General features: G+C 36.3%; 1 protein-coding gene and 2 pseudogenes across 2 annotated transcripts; all 3 read right to left on the bottom strand.

The window, feature by feature from the left end:
* Nucleotides 1-1,171: 1,171 nt before the first annotated feature.
* LOC149037889 (melanocyte-stimulating hormone receptor-like) lies at nucleotides 1,172-3,539 on the bottom strand (annotated as a pseudogene). Its single transcript, XR_016180844.1, has one exon. The product of XR_016180844.1 is annotated as a melanocyte-stimulating hormone receptor-like (transcript).
* Nucleotides 3,540-5,501: 1,962 nt separating this feature from the next.
* Nucleotides 5,502-7,682, bottom strand: LOC149037888 (melanocyte-stimulating hormone receptor-like). The gene has a single exon (XM_089186531.1). It carries the CDS (start codon nucleotides 6,629-6,631, stop codon nucleotides 5,681-5,683), a length of 951 nt encoding a protein of 316 aa, XP_089042657.1. The 5' UTR covers nucleotides 6,632-7,682; the 3' UTR covers nucleotides 5,502-5,680.
* Nucleotides 7,683-13,246: 5,564 nt separating this feature from the next.
* Nucleotides 13,247-15,053, bottom strand: LOC149037887 (melanocortin receptor 5-like; annotated as a pseudogene).
* Nucleotides 15,054-19,701: the final 4,648 nt, after the last annotated feature.

Below are 19,701 nucleotides of genomic sequence, written 5' to 3'. Positions count from 1 at the left end.
CTCTTACGTTGTCTTCGTTTTTGAAATTAAAATTCAAAGTTACTCGATCGTGAACGCTGAGAAGCCAAAGTTTATCGATATATGGTTACATGCACGCCAATTAAAATGTCAAAATATTGGAATATTCAAGAAATTCTTATTTTTTTTTTGAAATATGTAATATTTTCGTTTTTGAGTCACTCAGAAAAAAATTGTTTTGGGCTTTCAAGTGATCAGTAAATAAGGACCATTTATTGCAGTCATAATTATTTAAAATGAAAGTCTAATTTGAAATTAAATTGAGAATCATTTGTCTAGAGGTCTCGCTTTTATTTGCAATCATGTAATAACGCGAGAAAATATCCTATAATTAAATTCCGTATTTCTTTTTCTCCTTCAATATAATTTTGTATGTACCAACCGTTCGTTTCGAATTTTTCTTTGAATATATCTAATATGTGTCAATTTTTCCTCAATTTTTCCTATCCTTGAAAGTTTCTTTCGGACAAACGATCTATCCTCAAAAGAAAGCCATCTATTCTTAGAAACTGCGACAGTCAATTTTCTGCGTTTTTTCCTGCGACTATATAAATAAACAATAGAACCCTTATGCGTTAGTCTCCCCGTTGTAGTCTATTAGTGACGGCTGACCCTCCTCAGTTCCGTATTGGAAACCACATGATCCCCCAAAATCTTCCTCAGATTCTACTTGATTCTCTTAGTTCTTAGAATAAATTTTTAGAATTTCACGCATCTGGAATCGGAGAGAAATTTGTTCCCGCAAAGCATAGATGATCTCCAATTGGATGACAAAATCTTCCACCACAATCTTTGCATATTACACGGAAATATTTCTCAGATAAAAGTCAAAACCGTTAAAAATATCCAATTAATGAAACCAACATACCGTTCATCCAATTTTCATCTCTATTCACTTTCCTAACTTCTACGATATATCCCATTCACTATTTACCTTTTCTCTTTCAAGGCTGAAACATATTCCCATCAAAAACAGTTCATTTCGTTCAATTCTCATAAATCGTGCGCATATAATCAGGAGTAGTTTAGTCTACAGTAGTGCGTTGTTGTTCTATGGCTCATCAGATCAATTTAAAAACATGGAAGGAGCAGAAAACGGCCTTAGGATTTTGCAAGAAAACACGCAGCGAGTTCGATAATGGTACTGTGTTTTTATGTGATATTTATTAGCATAATTAGGCAAACACTAAAGCATCTAAAACACAGTAGATGCTGAAAAATCGTGTTTGTTTCATTCGATATTCTTTTCTTTTCCTTTCAAATTACGGCTTATTAACGACCCCTAGAAAATATATCTAAGTCCATGGAAAGCAAAGTGCTTGTCGAATTGTCTCCTTTACTACTTGTCTCACTTCTCTGATTCTCCAGCAGTAAAGGAACGGGTTCAAAGTGGAGTTAAAATATACTAAAATGGATGCAATTACATCAATAACGACTAAACGAGAAGAATAAGTTTTGCTATGATTGATAACAACCAGTATTATAAATTTTGGTACATAACAAACAGCCAATGCTAACTGCACCCACAGTGCACTGCTTACTGCCTTCCTGTATCTTTCCATGTTCAGAGCAGTTTCTTGGCTCGGCTGTTGTTGAACATGATCTTGTAATTGAGCCTGATGATGTCTAAGAGTGCGAAATATCTTTGTGTACGAGGCAATTGAGATCACTGAGCATAACACTATACCTATAATACTATACCAACGGATTATTCTAGAGTGTGAAATGGAAATTTATCCAGCGCCGACGGGTAAGATCCAAAACGTAGCTGCAATGATGTAAGTGCGCTTTAAAGTTACTATTTGTCTGTATCTTATTCCCAACAACAGAGCGAGAAGTCTGTCCACGCTTATGGCCGTCAACGTAAACAAAGACACTCCACATAATGCATAGCTTGATATGTAGATTGCGTCCATTGCATGTCGACAAAGACTCCAGTGTTTGTGAACTACGGACATCCAATAAGTAGCAGCCAGAGGCTGGGTAGAAAGACCAACCAACAGATCAGTTGTTGCCAGACAACGATACAAGAGTTTGGACGGTGGATGGAGGAAAGATTCCTTGTTGAGGGCAACAAGAATTAGAAAATTCCCAAGAAATGCTGTGATGGAGAGCAAAATGTTAACTACTGAGAAATAAATCGATTGTTGTTGTAACCCAACTAACAAGGAGGAGGAGCATAGCGATACTTCATATGTTTCCGTCTGTGTTCCACCCTCTGTTGAGTTTGTCGTTGCAATCATGGTGCAGCTCTTAGAACGGTTTTTCTCCTTTCGCTACGGTTCTTCGGAACTGCTGGGAACACGGGATAATACTTCTTCACAGCAACCACCTAGCCAAAAAACAGTGAAATCTTATTTTTCTCTGTATCATCCACGCTAAAAACCTCCTCAATGCATCCAACTTATATTAAATCGGTTGAACGAACTGGCAGTCGAGACAATTAGTTAACAATACATATAGACCTTTCTTGAAATTTGGAGGATGTGCCTTGCATCAATCAACCTCTCAACCCCATATGGTGTCCATCTGGTCGATAGATTTCATGCAAGAACGCATTTTAAATAAGAGCTGGTAAAAAATTTTAAAGCTAACAACCGTTAGTTCCACATTAAAAAAAATAATAATAATAATAATAATAATAAAACAAAACAAAACAGACAAACTTTTCCGTAGATGAATATATAAAAAATGCCCCAGAACGGTAAATCTAAATTGATTTTGAGGATATTTGGCGATCCGCAAAATTACGTTCCCCGCAGAAAAATCGCGTTCAATAAAACATTGCGAAAGTTTGTTATTTTTAGCCAAATTAGAAACTACAAAAGGGAATCAATTGCAAGTATCCAGAGCACATTCTTTGTTTTAGGACTTACTCGGAGCATCTATCGACAAATCGCCCACCGGCTTTTTACTTCCTCTTTGTTAAACTATAGAGAAGATGGCAAACGGGAATAGTAAAACTCAAATTATTTCCTTCCTTCATTCCTTTCTGTCCTGCCAGTAGAGCATCCCCCCTCCGGCTGATGTTTCACTGATGAAACCAGTAGTCATGTAGAGACGGACCTAATCTTTTTCGTACAAAGCATAGACTTTCTCCATCCGCAAAAATAAAAACTCCCACGAAATGTTCACGCCACACGAAAAACAGTCTTGAAATAAATTCAGAAACAATCATCATTCCGACCACGTTTAACTGACAACTAAAATTAATCTAGGACCTTTGATATCAAGAAATTTGAGGAAAATGTTTGACGTTTCGTTTCGTTATTTGAAAATATCCCGCAATTATTTTCTCTTGATGTTGCAACTGATCAGAATTTATAAAAAGAACCATCTTCTCTAATTTCTCTCAGTCTCATTCGAACGGTCGCTGGTTGTGATCTTAAATTATTCTCTTGCATTGTCTTCGTTTTTAATTTTCTTTATGTCATCAACTCTAAAATCTTCCTCAGTGCATCCTACTCGTTTTAAATTGGTCGAGGGAACTGTTAACCGAGACTATTGCATATTAATACATGTAAACCTTCCTTGGAATTTAGAGGGATGCCTTGCATAAATCAACCCCCTAAAAGGCGTCCCTCGGGCTGATAAATTTTATTCAAGAATGCATTTTAAACAAGAGCTAATGAAACTCTAAAGCATGAAGACATCTGTTAGTTTGTTATTTTTTGATAAATCTCTCTGTAGATACAAAAATAGGAATTGGCCCGGAACGGTATACCTGAATTAATTTTCAGGATATTTGTCGATCCGCAAAACGACGTTCCCGCTAAAAAATCGCATTCAATAAAAAATTGCGAAAGTCTGTTATCTTTTGCCAAATTATAAGCTACGAAAGTGAATGAATAGCAGGTATCCAGAGTACATTCTTTGTCCTCGGACACACTCGAAAAATCTATCGACCAATCGCCTACCAGTTGTTTACCTCCTCTTTGAAAAACTATGGCGAAGACGGAAGAAGGAAAAAATAAAAAATGAAATTATCTATTTCCTACCTTTCTGACCCTTCGGTAGTACATTCGCCCTCAGCCTGATGTTTCACTGACGAAACTGTTCGTCATGTAGAGACGTACTAAATATTTTTCCCACAAAGCACAAATTGTCTCCATCCGCAAATATAAATCTCTCACAAAATGTTCATGCCACACGAAAAATAGTCTTGAATTAAATTGAAAACAGTTATAATTCCGAAAACATTTAACTGACAACTGAAAAATTAATCTATGGCCGTAGATATCAAGAAATTTGAATTTGAAATTAACGTTTTGTTTCGTTTCGTTATTTGAAAAAATCCCTCAGTTATTTTCTCTTCTTGTCGCATCTGATCAGAATTTATAAAAGGAACCATAACAGGTGAAAGCTGCTACTTAATTAAACCATCACACTCTTAAACAGCCATTTCAATGTTTATTCAATATTCCATCCTCCATAATTTCTCTCAGTCTTATTCCAACGGCAGCTAGTTGTGATCTTAAACTCTTTTCTTTGCTTCCTAAATTTAAAGTACTCGATAGTTATCGCATTTAACTGACAATTGAAAATTAACCTATGGACGTAGATGTCAAGAAATTTTTAAAAATAAAGTTTTTTTTTTTTTTTGTTATTTAAAAACATGCTTAATTGAGAATCAGAAATTACAAAGGAACCATGAAAGGTGCAAAACTAAACTAACTGACCACCCCCCCCCCCTTCCCCCTCTTAGTTACGCATTGGAAGCCATATGATTCTCCAAAATCTTCCTCAGATTCTCCTAGTTCTTAGAATAAATTTTAGAATTTTATGCATCTGGAATCGGAAAGACATATGTTTCTGCAAAGTATTAATGATCCCCAATTGCACAAGAAAAACTCCCACCGTAATCTTTGCATATTACACGGAAATACCTCTGGGATAAAAGTCACAACCGTTAAAATCGCCGAACATATCAATTTATTCAAAATTATTCGGTGGACTTAGATTCCTAGTAATTTCAGACAATATCTCATTGATATCTCGTTAATGAAAAACATCTACAAGCTAGTTTCTCTTCCTTTCGCTTCTGACAAGAACCTGAAGGAATTGCAACAGGTAATAAATGTAAAGTAACTAAACCAACAAACCGTCGATTTAAATTTCCATCTTTATAAACTTTCCTAACTTCTACAATATCTCGCATTCGCTATGTACCCTTTCTCTCTCAAGGCTAAGACATCTTCTCATCTAAAAGAATTAATTTCGTTCAATTCTTATAAATCGTGCGCTTATAATCAGGAGCAGTTCAGTCCACAAGAGCGCGTAGTTATTATATGGTTCACTATATCAATTTTAAAACACGAAATAATCAGGAGATAGCATTAGTATTTGACATGAAAAAAGCAGCGAGTTCACAGAGGCCCTGCCATAAAGTATGTCGGAGGAAAGTCAAACAGATAGCACCTCTCGGCATCTGGGTGATGTTAGTTCTGCCCGTTTCAATTTATCTTTTAGCCGACGGGGTTAGATTTCTAAACAATGGTATGGTGTTTTTATGTGATATTTATCAGCATAAATAGGCAAACATTAAGGCATCTAGAACACAGCAGATGCTGAAAAATTATGTTTGTTTCATTCTATCCTTTTTTCTCAGTCCCTTCAAATTACGCCTGATTAATGCAAGTTTGACTATTCCGTGAAATTATATCTAACTCCGTGGAAAGCAAAATGCTTGTCGGATTGTCTGCTTTACTGCTTTTCTCACTTCTCTGACTCTCCAGCAGTAAAGAAACGGGTTCAAAGTGGAATTGGAATATAATATAATACATGCAATTCCATCGATGACGACTACATGTAGAGAATAAGTTTTTCTATAATTGATCATAAGCAGCGTTATAAATTTTGGTACATAACAAACAGCTAATGCTAACTGCACCCACAGTGCACTGTTTGCTGCCTTCCTGTATCTTGCCATGTTCAGAGCATTTGTTTGGCTCGGCTGTTGTTGAACATGATCTTGTACTCGAGCCTGATGATGTCTAAGAGTGCGAAAAATCTTTGTGTACGAGGCGATCGAGATCACCGAGCATGACGGTACAAAAATAATAGTACACCAAATAACTATTCGATGATGTGAAATGTAAAATGATCCAGCGGCGACGGATAAAATCCAAAAAGTAGCTGTAATGATACATGTGCGCTTTAAAGTTACTATTTGTCTGTTTCTTATTCCCAACAACAGAGCGAGAAGTCTATCCACGCTTATGGCCGTCAACGTCCACAAAGACACCCCACATAACGCATAGCTTGATATGAAGGCTGCGTCCTTTGCGTATCGACAAAGACTCCATTCTTCGTAAACCAAGGACATCCAATAAGTTGCAGCGAGAGGCTGGCTTACGAGACCAACCAACAGATCAGTTGTTGCCAAACAACGATACAAGAGTTTGGATGGTGGATGAAGGGAAGTTTCCTTGCTAAGGGCAACAAGGATGAAGGAATTCCCAAGAAATGCTGTGATGGAGAGGAAAATGTTAACTGCTGAGAAAGCAATCGATTGTTTTTGTTGTAACCCAGCCATCAAGGAGGGAGAGCATAGCAATACTTGATATGCTTCAGTCTGTGTTCCACCCTCTGTTGAGTTTGTCGTCGAAATCATAATGCAGCACTTAGAACGGTTTTCCTCCCTTCGGTACGGTTTTTGGAATTACTGAGAAAACGGCATAATACTTCTTCACAGCAACCACCTGGCTATGAAACAGTTAAATCTTATTTTTCTTTATATCATCCACGCTAAAAACTTCCTCAATACATCCTACTTGTTTTAAATTGGTTGAACGAACGGTCAGTCCAGACAATTAGATAACAATACATATACACCTTTCTTGGAACTTAGAGGGTGTGCCTGACATCAATTAAGCTCCCAAACCCATTTAGTGTCCATCTGGTCGATAAATTTCACTCAAGAACGCATTTTAAATAAGAGCTGATAAAAATTTTAAGGTTAAAGACAACTGTTAGTTTAATATTAAAAGAAAAAACCTTTCTGTAGATAAACACATAGAAATTGCTCCGGAACGGTATACCTACATTAATTTTGAGGATAATTGTCGATCTGCAAAATTACATTCCCTCTGAAAAATTGGGTTCAATAAAATATTGCGAAAGTCTGTTATCTTCAGCCAAATGATAATCTACAGAAGTGAATCAATTGCAAGTATCCAGAGCACATTCTGTGTTTTCCGACTTAATCGGAACATCTATCGACTAATGGCCTACCAGCTTTTTACCTTCTCTTTGTAAAACTATACAGAAGTTGGAATATTGAACAAAAAAAACAAAAAGAAAAAAAGGAAATAATAAAAAATGCAAATTATCTATTTCCTTCCTTCCTTCCTTTCTGTCCTTTCGTTGAATATTCACCCTCAGGCTGACGAGACTGTCAGTCATATAGGGACTGAGATGATTTTTTCCCACAAAGCACGAATTGTCTCCATCCGCAAAAATAAAACTCCCGCAAAATGTTCATGCCACGCGAAAAACATTCTTAAAATAAACTCAAAACAGTTATTATTCCGAACACAATTAACTGACAGCTTAAAATTAATGTTTGGCCGTAGATTTCAAGAAATTTGAAAAAAAAAATGTTTGTCGTTTCGTTTCGTTATTTGAAAATATCCCGCATTTATTTTCTCTTCTTGTCGCATCTGATCAGAATTTATAACAGGAACCATAGCAGGTGCAAAATGTTACTTAACTAAACTATCAATTTGCATCTCTCTGTTTTTGAGTCACTCAAAAAAATATTTTGGGCTTTTTAGTGATCGGCAAATAAGGACCTTTCATTGCAGTCACAACTATTTAAAAATACATTTTAATTGCAAATTTGAACTAAAATCATTTAACTAAAGGTCTCGCTTCTTTTGCAAACATATAATAACACGAGAAAATACCCATATTTAAATTACGTATTTTTTTTCTTCTGCGATATAACTTGATGTGCACCGACCATTCGTTTCGAATTTTCCTTTTATATGTTTAACATGCGTCGCTTTTATCTTATTTTTTCTTGCCCTTCAAAGTTTCTTTCGGACAAACGATGTATCCTCAAAGGAAACCTATCTTAGAAACCGCAACGGTCAATTTCCGGCGTTTTTAAGACTACATAAACAATAGAACCTCTATTTTCAGTCACACCGTTGTATTTTGTCAGCGACGACTGACCACCCCCCCCCCCATCCCCCTCCCCCCCTTCTTAGTTCCGCATTGGAGCTCATATGATTCTCCAAAATCTTCCTCAGATTATCCTAGATCTTAGAATAAATTTTAGAATTTCATGCATCTGGAATCAGAAAGACATTTGTTTCCGCAAATCATTAATGATCCCCAATTGCAAAACAAAAACTGTGAAAACTGCTACTTAATTAAACCATCACACTCTGAAACAGCCATTTCAATGTTTATTCAATATTCCATCCTCCATAATTTCTCTCAGTCTTATTCCAACGGCAGCTAATTGTGATCTTAAACTCTTTTCTTTGCTTCTTGAATTTAAAGTACTCGATAGTTATCGCATTTAACTGACAATTGAAAATTAATCTATGGACGTAGATGTCAAGAAATTTTTAAAAATAAAGTTTTGTTTTGTTATTTAAATAAAATTTATTTCTTAGATTAAATTTTAGAATTTTACACATCTGGAATCGGAAAGACATATGTTTCCGCAAAGCATTAATGATCCCCAATTGCACAAGAAAAAACTCCCACCGTAATCTTTGCATATTACACGGAAATACCTCTGAGATAAAAGTCACAACCGTTGAAATCTCCGAACACATCAATTTATTCAAAATTATTCGATGGACTTAGATTCCTAATAATTTTAGACAATATCTCATTGATATCTCGTTATTGAAAAACATCTACAAGCTTGTTTCTCTTCCTTTCGCCTCTGACAAGAACCTGAAGGAACTGCAACAGTTAATAAATGTAAAGTAACTAAACCAACAAACCGTCCATCCAATTTTCATCTTTATAAACTTTCCCAATTTCTACAATATTGCGCATTCGCTATTTACCGTTTCTCTCTCAAGGCTGAGATATATTCCCATCTAAAAGAGTTAATTTCGTTCAATTCTTATAAATCGTGCACTTATAATCAGGAGCAGTTCAGTGCACAATCGCGCGTAGTTATTATGTGGTTCACTACATCAATGTTAAAACATGAAATAATCAGAAGATAGCCTTAGTATTTGACATGAAAAAAAGCAGCGAGTTCACAGAGGCCCTGCCATAAAGTATGTCGGAGGAAAGTCAAACAGATAGCACCTCTCGGCATCTGAGTGATGTTAATTATGCCCGTTTCAATTTGTCTTTTAGCCGACGGGGTTAGACTTTTAAACAATGGTACGGTGTTTTTATTTGATATTTATCAACATAAATAGGCAAACATTAAAGCATTTAGAACAATTCAATAAGTAGCAGCAAGATGCTGGGTAATAAGACCAACCAACATATCAGTTGTTGCCAGACAACGATATAAGAGTTTCGATGGTGGATGAAGGAAGTTTCCTTGTTCAGGGCAACAAGGATTAGAAAATTTCCAAGAAATGCTGTGACGGAGAGGAAAATGTGAACTGCTGAGAAAGAGTTCCATTGTTGTTGTAACCCAACTACAACTCGTTCGAACGGCAGCTGGTTCTGATCTTAAATTATTTTCTAGATTTCCTCTTGCGAACGCTGATAAGCCAAAATTGATCGATATAAGGTTACGAATTGCCAAAATGAATCGAAAATTTTAATTCATGACAGCCTTTAATACTGAATAGCGAATATGCCTAATAAAATGTCAAAATATCGTAATATTCAATAAATTATTAAGAGAGGATTTTTAGCACTCATCGAACAAATTTGGAACATTGTAGCAAGTCACAAGTAAATTTTGCCGGACTTTGAGTTCGTTTCAAGATGGAGCAACAAAAATACACAAAGAAATTTTTACAGTAACTTTATAACAGTCCTTTTGTCTTATAAAAGCTTGAAGCTCAGTAGATTGTGTGATATCGGTCATTGTTAAAAATGCCTTTGTTTTGATGCTACTTTTCGACATGGGAAAAGTATGTCGGACAAAAATATTCATCAAAAAATAAATATTTCTTTGCCAGCTTCAATAACGACAGGGGATTAAGTTTAGATGATAAAACAAATGATTATGTTGATAAAATTACCGTAGGTCTAGTACTTCGTTATATGAGGTCACACAACTGGTGTAATATTCACGGTGAAAATTTGCATATTTGAGCGGTCGAACGAAAAAAATTATTTCTCGAAAACTAAAATAAATTTTTACAAAAAAACTATACCACAGTTATACGAACTTATTGGGCTACAAAATATGAAAGTAGGAGGGAAAACAAGTTTGGGTGACTTGTCGCTGTTTGTTTGATGCATGCTGACATTAGCTCTTAATTTTTTATTTTTATTTTTTATTTTTTGAAATATGCACTTTTCTGTTTTCGAGCCACTCAGAAAAAATTATTTTGGGCTTTGGAGTGACCGGCAAATAAGGACCATTCATTGCAGTCCGAATTATTTGGAACGATAAATTTAATTTAAATTTAAACTCTACTTTTTCGGCTAAAGGTCTTGCTTCTTTTCCAGACATATAATAACACGAGAAAATATCCCAAAATATCCCAAAATATCCCAAAAAAAAGGAAAAACTTACCGAATTGGCTCTGCTTTACGGCAAGGCGAAGTAAAGACTCTTCAACACAGCAGCTACACGATGTGATGGTTTCGCGACAGTCTTCTCATTCGATGACGTCATGCCCCCCAGCAGATCGCTGTTCCATTTGCGGTTTGTACTTTTGGTGGTTTCGGCGAGATAGCCTTCACGTCACGCCTCAAGCTCTACGATTCGAAAAATTTCATGTAATGCTAACCAATTGAATGTTCAACCAGAGTGTCTGATGTTCTGCAAAGACGTGTGTACGCTGTACCATTTGACATTACGCCGACCCATTTTACGCAATGCTACACTGTTTGCATGTACGCTGTACCATTCCACATTACGCTGAGCCATTTCACGCAACGTTACACAATTTGTGTGTACGCTGTACCATTCGACATTACGCTGAGCCATTTCACGCAATGCTACACCATTTGTGTGCACGCTATACCATTCGACATTACGCTAAGCTATTTCACGTAACGCTACACCGTTTGTGTAATGTACTGCAAATGAATACTAAGCTAGTAATTAAGCTAGTCTATTTCACAATTTCGTGTTCCAACTCGACATGGGCAACTAGACTGTTTATCATTTGGCTAAACTATTCATGTTTAGGGTGTTCTGTTTCATGAAGGAAAACTAAACCGTCTATAATTTGGCAATGCCATTCCTTTATTAGCTATTCTATCCTGCAGCTGATCCTTAAACCAGCTTTTTATTTGCTGATCCATTTGACATCCTTATATAAAAGATTGTGACGGCCGCCCATAGAACCCTTATTCGTTAGTCTGCCCGTTGTACTCTGTCAGCGACGACTGACCCCCCCCCCCCCCCTTAGTTCCGTGTTGGAAACCACGTGATACTCCAACATCTTCCTCAGATTGTAATAGATTCTAGTCGTTCTTAGAATAAATTTTAGAATTACACGCATCTGGAATCAGAGAGACATTTGTTTCCGCAAAGCATAAATTATTCGGTGGACTTAGCAATTTCAAACAATATCTCATTGATATCTCGTTGTCGAAAAACATTTACAAGCTATTTTCTCTTCCTTTCGCATCTGACAAGGACCTGGAGGAACTGCAACAGATGATAAATATGAAGCAACACACCGTCCATCCAATTTTCATCTTTATCAACTTTCGTAACTTCTACAATATCTGTCATTCGCTATTTACTTTTTCTCTTTCAAGGCTGAAACATATTATTCCCTTCTAAAAAAAGAGTCCATTTCGTTCAATTGTTATAAATCGTGCGCTTATAATCAAGAGAAGTTTCCTTCATAATAGTGCGTAGTTATTACATGGTTCACTAGATCAATTTCAAAAACATGAAATAAGCAGAGCACAGCATTAGCATTGGACATGAAAACAAGCAGCGAGTTTCCAGAGGCCCTGTCATACAGTATATTTGGTTAAAGTGAAACAGATAGCACCTCTCGGTATCTGGGTGATATGAATTCTGCTTTCAATTTGTCTTTCTGTCACAGTTTTCTGGGTATACAGAACAGGTGCAAAGTGTTACTTAACTAAACCATCACAACCTTAGAAAACCATTTCGATGTTTATTCATTATTCCATCCTCCTTAATTTCTCACAGTCTCATTCGAACGGCAGCTGGTTGTGATCTTAAATTCTTCTTTAAAATTGTCTTCGTTTTTGAAATTTAAAGTTACTCGATCGTGAACGCTGAGAAGCCAAAGTTGATCGATATATGGTTACATGCATGCTAATTAAAATGTCAAAATATTGGAATATTCAAGAAATTCTTATTTTTTTTTTGAAATATGTAATGTTTTCGTTTTTGAGTCACTCAGAAAAAAATTGTTTTGGGCTTTCAAGTGATCAGTAAATAAGGACCATTTATTGCAGTCATAATTATTTAAAATGAAAGTCTAATTTGAAATTAAAATGAGAATTATTTGTCTAGAGGCCTCGCTTTTATTTGCAATCATGTAATAACGCGAGAAAATATCCTATAATTAAATTCCGTATTTCTTTTTCTCCTTCAATATAATTTTGTATGTACCGACCATTCGTTTCGAATTTTCCTTTGAATATATCTGTGTCAATTTTTCCTCAATTTTTCCTATCCTTGAAAGTTTCTTTCGGACAAACGATCTATCCTCAAAAGAAAGCCATCTATTCTTATAAACTGCGACGGTCAATTTCCTGCGTTTTTAAGACTATATACATAAACAATAGAACCCTTATGCGTTAGTCTCCCCGTTGTACTCTGTTAGCGACGGCTGACCCTCCTCAGTTCCGTATTGGAAACCATATGATCCCCCAAAATTTTCCTCAGATTCTACTTGATTCTCTTAGTTCTTAGAATAAATTTTAGAATTTCACGCATCTGGAATCGGAGAGAAATTTGTTCCAGCAAAGCATAAATGATCTCCAATTTGATGACAAAAACTTCCACCGCAATCCTTGCATATTACACGGAAATATTTCTCAGATAAAAGTCAAAACCGTTAAAAATATCTAATTAATGAAACCAACACACCGTTCATCCAATTTTCATCTCTATTCACTTTCCTAACTTTTACAATGTCTCCCATTCACTATTTACCTTTTCTCTTTCAAGGCTGAAACATATTCCCATCAAAAACAGTTCATTTCGTTCAATTCTCATAAATCGTGCGCATATAATCAGGAGTAGTTTAGTCTACAGTTGTGCGTTGTTGTTCTATGGCTCATTAGATCAATTTTAAAAACATGGAATGAGCAGAAAACGGCCTTAGGATTTGGCAAGAAAACACGCAGCGAGTTCGACAATGGTACTGTGTTTTTATGTGATATTTATTAGCATAATTAGGCAAACACTAAAGCATCTAAAACACAGTAGATGCTGAAAAATCGTGTTTGTTTCATTCGATATTCTTTTCTTTTCCTTTCAAATTACGGCTGATTAACGACCCCTAGAAAATATATCTAAGTCCATGGAAAGCAAAGTGCTTGTCGGATTGTCTGCTTTACTGCTTGCCTCACTTCTTTGACTTTCCAGCAGTAGAGAAACGGGTTCAAAGTGGAGTTAAAATATGCTAAAATATTTGCTATTGCAGTTATAACTACTACATGTGAAGAATAAGTTTTTCTAGAAGCTTGCACAAGCAACACTAAAACTGTTGGTACGTAACAAACAGCTAAAGCTAACTGCACCCACAGTGCACTGCTCACTGCCTTGCTGTATCTTGCCATGTTTAGAGCAGTTGTTTGGCTCGACTGTTGTTGAACACGATCTTGTACTTGAGCCTGATTATGTCTAAGAGTGCGAAATATCTTTGTATACGAGGCGATTGAGATCACTGAGCATGACGGTATGACTATAATACCACACCAAAGGGTAATTCGAGTATGTGAAACGGAAAATGATGCAGCAGCTACGGAAAAAATCCAAAACGTAGCTGTTATAATACATGTACGCTTTAAAGTTACTATTTGTCTGTATCTTATTCCCAACAAGAGCGAGAAGTCTGTCCACGCTCATGGCCGTCAACGTCAACAAAGACACCCCACATAATGCAAAGCCTGATATGTAGACTGCGTCCCTTACGTATCGACAAAGACTCCAGTGTTCGTGAACCAAGGAGACCCAATAAGTAGCAGCGAGAGGCTGGGTAAAAAGACCAACCAACAGATCAGTTGTTGCCAGACAACGATACAAGATTTTGGACGGAGGATGAAGGGAAGATTCCTTGTTAAGGGCAACAAAGATTAGAAAATTCCCAAGAGATGCCGTGATGGAGAGGAAAATGTTAACTGCCAATAAATAAATCGATTGTGGTTGTAACCCAACTACCGAGGAAGGGGAACATGGCAATACTTTATATGCTTCCGTCTGTGTTCCACCCTGTGTTGAGTTTGTTGTTGCAATCATTGTGCAGCTCTTTAAACGGTTTTCTTCCTTTCGCTACGGTTTTTCGGAACTGCTGGCAACACGGGATAATACTTCTTCACAGCAACCACCTGGCCAAGAAACAGTTAAATCTTATAATTCTTTTTATCATCAACACTAAAATCTTCCTCAATGCATCCTACTCGTTTTACATCGGTTGAAGGAACTGTCCTTTTAGACTATTACATATTTATAGTTGTAAACCTTTCTTGGAATTTGGAGAGTATGCCTTGCATAAATCAACCCCATAAAAGGTGTCCCTCTGGCTGATAAATTTCATTCAAGAACGCATTTTAAATAAGAGCTAATAAAACTTTCAAGGATGAAGACATCTGTTAGTTTGTTATTTTTTGACAAACCTCTTTGTAGATAAGAAAATAGGAATTGGCCAGGAACGGTATACCTAACTGGATTTTAAGGATACTTGTCGATCCGCTGAAAAATCGCGTTTAATAAAATATTGCAAATGTCTGTTATCTTCGGCCAAATGAGAAACTACAAAAGTGAATATATTGCAAGTATCTAGGGCACTTTGTTTGTTTTCGGACTTACTCAAACCATCTATCGACTAATCGCCTACCAGCTGTGTACCTCCTCTTTGTAAAACTATAGAGAAGATGGAGGAAGGAAATAATAAAAATTTAAATTATTCATTTCCTTCCTTCCTTACTTTGGTCAATTCAGTTGAACATCGGCCCTCAGGCTGATGTTTCACTGATGAAACTGTCAGTAATTTAGAGACGGACTGACTTGTTTGCTTAAAAAGCACAAATTGTCTCCATCCGCAAAAATAAAACTCCCGCAAAATGTTCATGGTACGCGAAAAACAGTCTTGAAATTAATTCCGAGCACATTTAACTGACAACTGAAAATTAATCCATGACCGTAGATGTAAAGACATTTTATAATTAAAGTTTCGTTTCGTTATTGGAAACCATCCCCTAATCATTTTCTCTTCTTGTCGCATCTGATTAGAATTTACAAAAGGAACCACGACAGGTGCAAAATGTTATTTAACAAAACCATCACACCCTTAGAAAGCCATTGCAATATTTATTCATTATTCCATCCTCCTTAATTTCTCTCAGTCTTATTCGAACGACAGCTGGTTGTGATCTTAAATTCTTTTCTTACATTGTCTTCGTTTTTCAAATTTAAAGTTTCTCTAGCGAACGCGAAAAACTCGCAAGTTGCACGTTTCGCGAATTTGTCGGAAGATCCTAGTTGTAGCTCTGTTATAAAAGAGTCTGCTTATGCTTTTAGCTGTGCGTATATCGAGTTATGGATGTACTTGGGAAGTTTGGAGAGCACTCAAAAAGCTAAAGTTGCTCTCGGCTGCGCCTCGAGCTACTCATGCATTTTTCGTGCTCTCTAAACTTGCTGCGTGCATCCATAACTCGATATACGCACGCTAAGCATGAACATATTCTTATTTTTTTCATTAAAAAAACGACAATTTAACGAATTAATTTTTTCAATTTTCAGAAAAATCTAAGTTACTTTGAATAAATGTTCGAATTTCACGCATCTGGAAGCGGAAAGATATTTGTTCCCGCAAAGCATAAATGATCTCCAATTGCATAACTAAAACTCTCACCGCAATCTTCTCATACTACACGGAAATAACTCTAAAATAATAGTCACGACCATTAAAATATCCCAACACATGAAATTATACAAAATTATTAGGTGGAATTAGATTCATAGTAATTTCAAACAATGTCTTATTGATGTCTCGTTTTTAAAAAACATCTACAAGTTATTCTTTCTTCCTTTGGCGTCTGACAAGGACGCCTAAAAATTTATCCTTAAGTGTTTGCTTATTTATGCTAATAAATATCAAATAAAAACACAGTACCATTTTTTAGTATTCTAACCCCGTCGGCAAAAAGAAAAATTGAAAGGGAGAATTAATTGCCGCACGTATCGCGACTCATCAACAATAAGCAAATTCTTTCACAGTTAATCTGGCTTTAAAAGCACAAGAGAATACGTCAAAGCTTGCTTTGATTGTTTAAAGTTGCTTCACTAGCTGCCGTTTTCTTGGAGTCTTCTCCAGGAACTTTCTCTAAAAACCTGTTTCTAATCTTACAGAATGCGGGCAGAAGTATAAGCCACAAACAGCTGTTCAAGTAAAGTTAACCGTTCCTTATTAGTTTCTAGTTTTGCATAAAAAAGATAATTTTCTTACCGTCTCATCAAAAATAGTTGAACATATGTCTTCATCTTTAAGACTGAGTCATATTCCCAAATAAAAAAGTTCATTTCGTTCTTATGAGTCGTGCGCTCATAATCAGGAGTAGTTTTAGCGCACAATAGTGCGTTGTTATTATATGGCCCACTAGATCAATTTTTTTAAAAAAACATCGAAATTTAGGATTTGGCAAGAGAACAAGCAGCGAGTTTGCAGAGGCCCGGCATCTGGGTAATATTAATTCTGCCTTTAAATTTTTCTTTTTGCCGACAGGGTTAGAATACTATATACTGGTACTGTATTGTTATTTGCTATTTAAAATAATAAATAGGCAAATACTAAAGCATCTAAAAGACAATAGATGCTGAGAAATCGTGTTTGTTTCATTCTATCTCTTTTTCTCTTTCCCTTCAAACTACGCCTGATTAATACAAGTCTAACGACTCCTGGAATCTATATCTAGGTCCATGAAAAGCAGTGCTTGTCGGATGTCTGCTTTTCGGCTTGTCTCACTTCTCTGACTTTCCAGCAGTAAAGAAACGGGTTCAAAGTGGAGTTAAAATACATTAAAATACTTGTAATTCCGTCAATAATGACTTCATGTGAAGAATAATTTTTTTTCTGCAAGTGATCACAAGCAGCATCGTAAATTTTGGTACATAACAAACAACTAATGCTAACTCCACCCACAGTGCACTGCTCTCTTATGTATTGACAAAGAGTCCAGTTTTTGTGAACTAAAGACATCCAATAAATAGTATAAAGAGGCTGGGTAATAAGACCAACCAACAGATCAGTTGTTGCCAGACAACGATACAAGAGTTTGGACGGTGGATGAAGGGAAGATTTTTTGTTAAGGGCAACAAGGATCGATGAGGGAAATCCCAAGAAATGCTGTGATGGAGAGGAAAATGTTAGCTACTGAAAAATAAATCACCTGTTGTTGTAACCCAACTACCAAGGAGGGAGAACATGGCGATACTTCATGTTTTTCCGTCTGTGTTCCACCCTCTATTGAATTCGTCGTCACAATCATCGGGCAGCTCATCCAGTCTTCCTCCTTTCGCTACGTTTTTTTGGAACTGCTGGCCACACGAGATAATTTTTCTTCTCAGAAAACACCAGGCAAATAATTAATTAAGAGAGAATTTTTCTGGAGACCGCGTGAAATCAAAAAAATGTGGCACATGACTAGAAAAAGCCCTACCTTCATACTTCGCTCAAAGATACCTTAGGGTAAGTCTATAAACGTGGTATAATTTTTTTGTTCAGAACTGTTTTTATTTTCTAGAAAATCACCAAACACTGTATCGAGCCCCAACCGCCATAACAGTGGCCGAAATGAAGCCGACGAGTAGGGCAACAAAAACGTTATTATTCAAAAGCGCAAAAGAAAGCAAGTCTTTCCCAATATTATCTATTTGTATACGAGGTATTAAAAAATTATTTCAATCTAATAACGGGATTATTGACATAACTATGAATTATTGGCGAATATTTGAAAATCGCCAAAATTTGATTGATTAAAAATTTCATTTTGGAGCAGTTTTTCAATTAAAATTTTTCCTACTCGGTATAACTCGGAATCACTTGAGATGAGCATTTCTGAAAATTGGAATCGATGTTCTTTTCAAGGATATAAAAATTAATTTGGGGCTCTTAATTACTGCGAAGAAATAGCCCGATCTATTTCGTGCAAATCGCAACGCCGCCGTGTAAATAACCGCAGATAATCCAATTATTCTTTTATTATCGAAGCCATAATTTCTGCAAATCTCACCGCTTTGAGCTGTGTTTTATCAGAAACTCAATATGTTACCCTTACCTTCTGAAACCAGTGATTAAGGAGCGATGTTTCCATTATTTTTGTTTCAAATCGCCATGTTCACTTGAAAAGTGTTTACAACGTCCGGCTTGACCATTTACAATACTCGAAGCTGTTCATAAATCATCGCAGACCATCGCAACTCTTGACTTATTTCTGCTTCCATACAACTCCAGTATATACAAAAGTCTTTTTTGCACGATAAACCAAGATGCTTTGATTGCTTACAGTTTCAGTTAAGAAACGTTTGGCTCCCCAAATGGCACAACGATGTTCACCAACGAAGTCGTGTGTTATCACTCATGTTTGTCACGCAATCACGCTAAACGTGCACAGGACACCCAGACAGGCATTCGTCTGCAGACATCGCTGTACCGAGTGCAGGGCCAACTAGTATTTATTTCTTAGTCAGTGTTATGTTTTAAACAAAAACCTGCCCGAATTCACTTAAAAAACGCTGTAGATCTCTTTTGAGTGTTTTGAATCAGTGCCATTCTGAAAAACTACTTTTTGACGTTTTCGTAAATTTAGTCACCCCCTGGTACTGACTATACATGCGTTGTTATCGACTCTATTTCCACGACCTCGCGCTTGCAAAGATTATATTTATCAATAGGCACTTTAAGCATGACGTTTAACGGCAAACGGCAAACGGCAAACGCAAGCTTGCCTTTCATTTTGTTACCTATTTATGGAATTCTTAAAAAAATCCTGCACAAAAAATAAAATAAAATAAAATAACACATTCACGACAAACACAAACCTACTTAATTCCGTGTACACACGCCTTAAGACAGACGACAGAAATTGAATTTTTGACGTTCGCGGGAAAAACAAACGTCATGCGTAACCTCTCAAATGACGAACTTCCCAGTTAATTAAAACAACTGGAGGTTAATTGTCTAGTGCTCTGTGATTGTATACATCACCTACGTGAGGCTCAAGTTGACCTTGTTTTGCTACAAACCCTGTTACTTTTGATATGCAAATCTTTTAATTGTTATGCTAACCAGTTTTTGATCTCTGTCGTGTCAAGGTCAACACAAACCTCGCTTTCATACAGAGGCCTGGTTAAAT

This window comes from Pocillopora damicornis, chromosome 11 (assembly GCF_964200805.1).
Source record: "Pocillopora damicornis chromosome 11, jaPocDami1.2, whole genome shotgun sequence".
NCBI classification, from domain to species: domain Eukaryota; kingdom Metazoa; phylum Cnidaria; class Anthozoa; order Scleractinia; family Pocilloporidae; genus Pocillopora; species Pocillopora damicornis.
This window is presented reverse-complemented; position numbering and strand designations above follow the sequence as displayed.

Excerpts from the sequence above, each read along its gene's own strand:
- LOC149037888 (XM_089186531.1), bottom strand. The coding sequence starts at position 6,631 with ATGATTTCGACGACAAACTCAACAGAGGGTGGAACACAGACTGAAGCA.